This window comes from Salmo trutta, chromosome 21, assembly GCF_901001165.1.
Source record: "Salmo trutta chromosome 21, fSalTru1.1, whole genome shotgun sequence".
Lineage (NCBI taxonomy): Eukaryota > Metazoa > Chordata > Actinopteri > Salmoniformes > Salmonidae > Salmo > Salmo trutta.
The window spans coordinates 51,248,369-51,257,606 of NC_042977.1; the positions used below are offsets into that span (position 1 = coordinate 51,248,369).

At 43.2% G+C, this 9,238-nt stretch overlaps 1 protein-coding gene across 1 annotated transcript in view; it reads left to right on the forward strand.

Moving 5' to 3' along the window:
* LOC115156489 (kinesin-associated protein 3) overlaps positions 1-9,238 on the forward strand; it is a 64,779-nt gene that overhangs the window by 19,823 nt on the left and 35,718 nt on the right. The window contains exons 7-8 of the mRNA XM_029703911.1: positions 5,757-5,881; positions 7,490-7,588. Of these exons, the coding sequence (XP_029559771.1) occupies positions 5,757-5,881; positions 7,490-7,588 (224 nt within the window). The remainder of the gene's footprint in view (positions 1-5,756; positions 5,882-7,489; positions 7,589-9,238) is intronic.

Below are 9,238 nucleotides of genomic sequence, written 5' to 3' on the forward strand. Positions count from 1 at the left end.
TGTTTAGATGTTTGCAGAGAACGACGGGGTGTTGTCCAGGGTCACGCCAAGGTTCTTTGCACTCTGGGAGGGGGACACCTTGGAGTTGTCGACCCTGATGGAGACGTCCTGAAGTGGGCAGGCTTTCCCCAGGAGGAAGAACAGCTCTGTCTTGTTGAGGTTGAGCTTGAGGTGGTGGGCCAACATCCAAGCTGAGATATCTGCCAGGCACGCAAAGATGCGTGTCGCCACCTTGAGTGACATCTGCATAGCAGTGATAGGAGAGACCATGAGAGGATATGACAGAGCTGAGTGACTTGGTGTATAGAGAGAAGAGGAGAGGTCCATCCTCATAGCAGTGATAGGAGAGACCATGAGAGGATATGACAGAGCTGAGTGACTTGGTGTATAGAGAGGAGAGGGCCTAGAAGCGAGCCCTGGGGGACACCAGTAGTGAGAGTACATGGTGCAGACACAGATTCTCTCCACAGGTAGGCTGAAATCCAAGAGTGTAGAGACTGAGACGCCCAGTGCTGAGAGGGTGGAGCGGAGGATCTGATAGCGTCTGAGACGCCCAGCCCTGAGAGGGTGGAGAGGAGGATCTGAAGGTTCACGTTGTCAAAGGCAGAGGATAGATCTAGGAGGATGAGAACAGAGGAGAGAGAAAGTCAGCTTTGGCAGTGTGGAGAGCCCTCTGTGACAAAGAGAGCAGTCTCAGTTGAGTGACCCGTCTTGAAGCCTGACTGGTTAGGATCAAGGAAATCCTTCTGAGAGCGATAACGAGAGAGTTGGTCAGAGACAGTATGCTCAAGTGTTTTGGAAAGAAAATATACAGGTCTATAGTTTTTGACATCAGAGGGGTTGAGTGTTGGTTTCTTGAGGAGGGGAGCGACTCGGGCCATTTGGAAGTCAGAGGGGACTCAGCCAGTGGTCAGGGATGAGTTGATGAGGGAATGGGAGAAGGTCTTCAGAGATGGTTATGAGAAGGAGGAGATGGGGTCGAGCGGGCAGGTTGTCGGGCGGCCAGACCTCACTAGTCACAGGATGTCATCTGGAGAGAGAGAGAGAGAGAGGGGAGAAAGAGGTCAAGGCGTAGGGTAGTTCTGTAGAGAGAGAGAGGGGAGAAAGAGGTCAAGGCGTAGGGTAGTTCTGGAGAGAGAGAGGGGGGGAGAAAGAGGTCAAGGCGTAGGGTAGTTCTGGAGAGAGAGGGGAGAAAGGTCAAGGCGTAGGGTAGTTCTGGAGTGAGAGGGGAGAAAGAGGTCATGCCGTAGGGTAGTTCTGTGTGAATGGGACCAGGGGACTCAATAGGCTGAGTGAATAAGGAGCGGTTATCGTCAACCTCCTTTTGAAAGTGGTTGACAAAGTCATCCACAGAAAGGGAGTAGGGAGAGGGAGGGGGAGGAGGATTAAGGAAGGAGGAGAAGATGGGAAAGAGTTTCCCAGGTTTAGAGGGTGAAGCTTGACATTTAGAGTGGTAGAAAGTGGCTTTAGCAGCGGATACAGAGGAAGAGAAGGAAGAGAGGAGGGACTGAAAGGATGATAGGTCCTCTGGAAGTTAAGTTTTTCCCAGAGCACTAGGTAGCTGCAGGAACAGGGTAGGAGCGACCATACAGAGTACTGGGTAGCTGCAGGAACAGGGTAGGAGAGCCCATGGCATACAGAGTACTGGGTAGCTGCAGGAACAGGGTAGGAGTGCCCATTCAGAGTACTGGGTAGCTACAGGAACAGGGTAGGAGGGCCCATACAGAGTACTGGGTAGCTACAGGAACAGGGTAGGAGTGCCCATTCAGAGTACTGGGTAGCTACAGGAACAGGGTAGGAGGGCCCATACAGAGTACTGGGTAGCTGCAGGAAGAGGGTAGGAAAGCCCATTCAGAGTACTGGGTAGCTGCAGGAACAGGGTAGGAGAGCCCATACAGAGTACTGGGTAGCTACAGGAACAGGGTAGGAGTTGACATGGTTGATACCCAGTACTCTGAATGCCATGGTCTCTTCTACCCTGTTCCTGCAGCTACCCAGTACTCTGTATGCCATCACTTGAACAGGAAGGTGGCGCGGCGGTCTTTTGTGGGCAAATTTTGTCATCAAACTTTGTCATCAAAGTCTGACATTCTCTGGATTAATGGTGCTTTCAAGACAACTGGGAACTCGGAACTGGGAACTTTCAGACTTTAGTGAGTTCAAGGCAACTGGGAACTCTGGGAAAAAACAAGGTTGAAACATGACGTTAGTGATCTTCAGGTCAGAGCTCTAGAAAGATTTCCGAGTTCCCGATTTGGAATCCCGAGTTGGATGACCGTTCAAAACGTATTTTCCCAGTCGGAGCTCGTTTTTTTCCCCCAGAGTTCCACGTTGTCTTGAACTCACTGAAGTCTGAAAGTTCCCAGTTGTCTTGAAAGCGGCAGAAGTCATGCTGGATTGACAGCATGGCCAATGTTGAATGTTTATCCTTTTAAGCTTGGAAAAGAGACCCTTAAACCCAGACTTGGACCACACACCCACTCCACTGAATAGCAGGCTAGTGATTGCTTTTCAATGCTTGCAGTTAGCCACGGATTCCTTCCAAGCCACTCATTGTTGAATTATGGCCGATGAGCAGCGATACCATAATTTTTCTTTATAATTTCTCTTCATATGATAAGGATTGAAAAGGATTTGCCAGTTGATTGTCGACTTGATTCATGATGATGACTGCTTGTCTAGTTTGATGTTGACGGTCCAATCAAAGCTACTGTAGATTTGACGTCTTTAATCTGTGGCCAATGACCTTGAGCCTTCTTGGATGGGCACTTCTAATGTAACTCTATGGCAGCACCCAAGGGTGGCTTGAACTTTATAGCTCTACCTGTAGATGTTGCGGTGACGTAGTGTCCCGATGAGTGACAGAACACTGAGCCAATCACGGCGCGACTAGAGAAGATAACCGCCCCCCTACGCTCTGTATTTTCCGCTGGCTGCCGTAACCACCACAGAGTTGAGTTGGGCTGAAACACGTGTTTTGGAAATGCCTTATTCAAGAACGCAGAAAAGAGACCATGTTTGTATGCGACTTTATTAACTCAATGATATATATATATTTTTACATTGTTTGCAAACTGATCTGTGACACGTATTAATGCCAAAATGACATGCCCCACCTGCCCTGAATGACACCACTGATTATACAGGAAGTATCACTACTGATTATACAGGAAATATCACTACTGATTATACAGGAAATATCACTACTGATTATACAGGAAGTATCACTACTGATTATACAGGAAATATCACTGATTATACAGGAAATATCACCACTGATTATACAGGAACTATCACCACTGATTTATACAGGAATTAATCCTGTAACCCTATAGTATATTTAGTCTAGTATATCAGTATTAATCCTGTAACCCTATAGTATATTTAGTCTAGTATATCAGTATTAATCCTGTAACCCTATAGTATATTTAGTCTAGTATATCAGTATTAATCCTGACCCTATAGTATATTTAGTCTAGTATATCAGTATTAATCCTGACCCTATAGTATATTTAGTCTAGTATATCAGTATTAATCCTGACCCTATAGTATATTTAGTCTAGTATTTCAGTATTAATCCTGACCCTATAGTATATTTAGTCTAGTATATCAGTATTAATCCTGTAACCCTATAGTATATTTAGTCTAGTATATCAGTATTAATCCTGACCCTATAGTATATTTAGTCTAGTATATCAGTATTAATCCTGACCCTATAGTATATTTAGTCTAGTATATTAGTATTAATCCTGACCCTATAGTATATTTAGTCTAGTATATCAGTATTAATCCTGTAACCCTATAGTATATTTAGTCTAGTATATCAGTATTAATCCTGACCCTATAGTATATTTAGTCTAGTATATCAGTATTAATCCTGACCCTATAGTATATTTAGTCTAGTATATTAGTATTAATCCTGACCCTATAGTATATTTAGTCTAGTATATCAGTATTAATCCTGTAACCCTATAGTATATTTAGTCTAGTATATCGGTATTAATCCTGACCCTATAGTATATTTAGTCTAGTATATCAGTATTAATCCTGACCCTATAGTATATTTAGTCTAGTATATTAGTATTAATCCTGACCCTATAGTATATTTAGTCTAGTATATCAGTATTAATCCTGTAACCCTATAGTATATTTAGTCTAGTATTTCAGTATTAATCCTGTAACCCTATAGTATATCAGTATTAATCCTGTAACCCTATAGTATATTTAGTCTAGTATATCAGTATTAATCCTGTAACCCTATAGTATATTTAGTCTAGTATATCAGTATTAATCCTGTAACCCTATAGTATATTTAGTCTAGTATATCAGTATTAATCCTGTAACCCTATAGTATATCAGTATTAATCCTGTAACCCTATAGTATTTCAGTATTAATCCTGTAACCCTATAGTATATTTAGTCTAGTATATCAGTATTAATCCTGTAACCCTATAGTATATTTAGTCTAGTATATCAGTATTAATCCTGACCCTATAGTATATTTAGTCTAGTATATCAGTATTAATCCTGTAACCCTATAGTATATCAGTATTAATCCTGTAACCCTATAGTATATTTAGTCTAGTATATCAGTATTAATCCTGACCCTATAGTATATTTAGTCTAGTATATCAGTATTAATCCTGTAACCCTATAGTATATTTAGTCTAGTATATCAGTATTAATCCTGTAACCCTATAGTATATTTGGTCTAGTATATCAGTATTAATCCTCTAACCCTATAGTATATTTAGTCTAGTATATCAGTATTAATCCTGTAACCCTATAGTATATTTAGTCTAGTATATCAGTATTAATCCTGACCCTATAGTATATTTAGTCTAGTATATCGGTATTAATCCTGTAACCCTATAGTATATTTAGTCTAGTATATCAGTATTAATCCTGTAACCCTATAGTATATCAGTATTAATCCTGTAACCCTATAGTATATCAGTATTAATCCTGTAACCCTATAGTATATTTAGTCTAGTATATCAGTATTAATCCTGTAACCCTATAGTATATTTAGTCTAGTATATCAGTATTAATCCTGTAACCCTATAGTATATTTAGTCTAGTATATCAGTATTAATCCTGACCCTATAGTATATTTAGTCTAGTATATCGGTATTAATCCTGTAACCCTATAGTATATTTAGTCTAGTATATCAGTATTAATCCTGTAACCCTATAGTATATCAGTATTAATCCTGTAACCCTATAGTATATCAGTATTAATCCTGTAACCCTATAGTATATTTAGTCTAGTATATCAGTATTAATCCTGTAACCCTATAGTATATTTAGTCTAGTATATCAGTATTAATCCTGTAACCCTATAGTATATTTAGTCTAGTATATCAGTATTAATCCTGACCCTATAGTATATTTAGTCTAGTATATCAGTATTAATCCTGTAACCCTATAGTATATTTAGTCTAGTATATCAGTATTAATCCTGTAACCCTATAGTATATCAGTATTAATCCTGTAACCCTATAGTATATTTAGTCTAGTATATCAGTATTAATCCTGTAACCCTATAGTATATCAGTATTAATCCTGTAACCCTATAGTATATTTAGTCTAGTATATCAGTATTAATCCTGTAACCCTATAGTATATTTAGTCTAGTATATCAGTATTAATCCTGTAACCCTATAGTATATCAGTATTAATCCTGACCCTATAGTATATTTAGTCTAGTATATCAGTATTAATCCTCTAACCCTATACCTTCTATCTCCATGTAGTTTCTCCCAGTTCCATGGGCTGGTGACCCACTATAAAATCGGAGCTCTGTGTATGAATGTCATCGAACACGAACTGAAGAGATACGACCTCTGGCAGGACGAACTGCAGAAGAAGACCAAGACATATATCCTTCACTTCAGGTTCTGGGTTAGGTTCTGGGTCTGGGTTAGGTTTCTGGGTCAGGTTCTGGGTCTGGGTTAGGTTCTGGGTTAGGTTCTGGGTCTGGGTTAGGTTCTGGGTTAGGGTTAGGTTCTGGTTTAGTGTTAGGGTTATGTTCTGGGTTAGTGTCTGGGTCTGGGTTAGGGTTAGGTTCTGGGTTAGGGTTAGGTTCTGGGTTAGGGTTAGGTTCTGGGTTAGGTTCTGGGTTAGGGTTAGGTTCTGGGTTAGGTTCTGGGTTAGGGTTAGGTTCTGGGTCTGGGTTAGGTTCTGGGTTAGGTTCTGGGTTAGGGTTAGGTTCTGGGTCAAGGTCTGGGTCAGGTTCTGGGTTAGTGTCTGGGTTAGGGTTAGGTTCTGGGTTAGGGTTAGGTTCTGGGTTAGGTTCTGGGTCTGGGTTAGGTTCTGGGTCAGGTTCTGGGTCTGGGTTAGGTTCTGGGTTAGGGTTAGGGTTATGTTCTGGCTTAGTGTCTGGGTCTGGGTTAGGGTTAGGTTCTGGGTTAGGTTCTGGGTTAGGGTTTAGGGTTTATGGTATGGGTTAGGTTCTGGGTTAGGGTTTAGGGTTTATGGTCTGGGTTAGGTTCTGGGTTAGGTTCTGGGTTAGGGTTTAGGGTTTATGGTCTGGGTTAGGTTCTGGGTTAGGGTTTATGGTCTGGGTTAGGTTCTGGGTTAGGTTCTGGGTCTGGGTTAGGTTCTGGGTCAGGTTCTGGGTCTGGGTTAGGCTCTGGGTTAGTGTCTGGGTCTGGGTTAGGTTCTGGGTTAGGGTTAGGGTTATGTTCTGGCTTAGTGTCTGGGTCTGGGTTAGGGTTAGGTTCTGGGTTAGGTTCTGGGTTAGGGTTTAGGGTTTTATGGTATGGGTTAGGTTCTGGGTTAGGGTTTAGGGTTTATGGTCTGGGTTAGGTTCTGGGTTAGGTTCTGGGTTAGGGGTTAGGGTTTATGGTCTGGGTTAGGGTCTGGGTTAGGTTCTGGATTCGGGTTTATAGTCTGGGTTAGGATCTGGGTTAGGGCCTGGGTTAGGTTCTGGGTTAGGTTCTGGGTTATCGTCTGGGTTAGAAGACTTATATCCTCTGCAAGGCTGTTCAATGTCAGTTCCCAGAGTTTTGTTTCTACCTGGTAGTTCATTCCACTCACCTGGTGTCCCAGGTCTGAATCAGTCCCTGATTAGGAGAGGGTGAAAACTAGAAGTGTTTAGGACTGGCATTGAACACCCCTGCACGGGTTTCCTAAGCGATGATAACTCAACACATTCATTTCCTACAACAAACGTTTTCTATGTGATGTGAACTAAACGTTTGCTTTGGGAAATGAATGGGTTTCCTGTATGATGGGAAATGAATGGGTTTCCTGTATGATGTGAACTAAACGTTTGCTTTGGGAAATGAATGGGTTTCCTGTATGATGGGAAATGAATGGGTTTCCTGTATGATGGGAAATGAATGGGTTTCCTGTATGATGTGAACTAAACGTTTGCGGTGGGAAATGAATGGGTGCCGACCCCATGGTGTGTCAGTCCCCCATGTACTCCCCTTGTCTGTTGCGGTCAGTCAGTCTGTCAGAACACTTCCTTGACTGTAACTACGTGAAGACGACCCTGACAACCAGGCCTTGAGGAAGGAACATGAGAAGGCCTTTAAGAAGTACCAGGGACTACTGGTAAAACAGGAGCAGCTGCTGAGAGGTACCAGTATAACCCTTAACCCCACAGTCTAACCTTTAACCCCACAGTCTAACCCTTAACCCCACAGTCTAACCTTTAACCCCACAGTATAACCCTTAACCCCACAGTCTAACCCTTAACCCCACAGTCTAACCTTTAACCCCACAGTATAACCCTTAACCCCACAGTATAACCCTTAACCCCACAGTATAACCCTTAACCCCACAGTCTAACCCTTAACCCCACACTATAACCCTTAACCCCACAGTCTAACCTTTAACCCCACAGTTTAACCTTTAACCCCACAGTATAACCCTTAACCCCACAGTATAACCTTTAACCCTACAGTATAACCCTACAGTATAACCCTTAACCCCACAGTTTAACCTTTAACCCTACAGTTTAACCTTTAACCCTACAGTATAACCCTACAGTATAACCCTTAACCCCACAGTTTAACCTTTAACCCTACAGTTTAACCCCACAGTTTAACCCTTAACCCCAGTCTAACCCCTAACCCCAGTATAACCCCAGTATAACCCCTAACCCCAGTATAACCCCAGTATAACCTCTAACCCCAGTCTAACCCCTAACCCCAGTCTAACCCCTAACCCCAGTATAACCCCAGTATAACCTCTAACCCCAGTATAACCCCAGTATAACCCCAGTATAACCTCTAACCCCAGTCTAACCCCTAACCCCAGTATAACCCCAGTATAACCCCTAACCCCAGTCTAACCCCTAGCCCCAGTATAACCCCAGTATAACCTCTAACCCCAGTATAACCCCAGTCTAACCCCAGTATAACCCCAGTATAACCCCAATATAACCCCTAACCCCTGGATAACCCCTAACCCCAGTCTAACCCCTAACCCCAGTATAACCCCAGTATAACCCCTAACCCCAGTCTAACCCCAGTATAACCCCAGTATAACCCCAGTATAACCCCTAACCCCTGGATAACCCCTAACCCCAGTCTAACCCCTAACCCCAGTCTAACCCCAGTATAACCCCAGTCTAACCCCTAACCCCAGTCTAACCCCTAACCCCAGTCTAACCCCTAACCCCAGTCTAACCCCAGTCTAACCCCTAACCCCAGTCTAACCCCTAACCCCAGTCTAACCCCTAACCCCAGTATAACCCCAGTCTAACCCCTAACCCCAGTCTAACCCCTAACCCCAGTATAACCCCTAACCCCAGTATAACCCCTAACCCCAGTATAACCCCACAGTACCAGGGAGCAGTTGCTCAGAGTTACCATTCATAGGGCATCATCAACATCTCTGTCCTCCTCCCTGTGTAGCTGAGTGGGTATTTAGCATCTCTGTCCTCCTCCCCTGTGTAGCTGAGTGGGTATTTAGCATCTCTGTCCTCCTCCCCTGTGTAGCTGAGTGGGTATTTAGCATCTCTGTCCTCCTCCCCTGTGTAGCTGAGTGGGTATTTAGCATCTCTGTCCTCCTCCCCTGTGTAGCTGAGTGGGTATTTAGCATCTCTGTCCTCCTCCCCTGTGTAGCTGAGTGGGTATTTAGCATCTCTGTCCTCCTCCCCTGTGTAGCTGAGTGGGTATTTAGCATCTCTGTCTTCCTCCCCTGTGTAGCTGAGTGGGTATTTAGCATCTCTGTCCTCCTCCCCTGTGTAGCTGAGTGGGTATTTAGCATCTCTGTCCTCCTC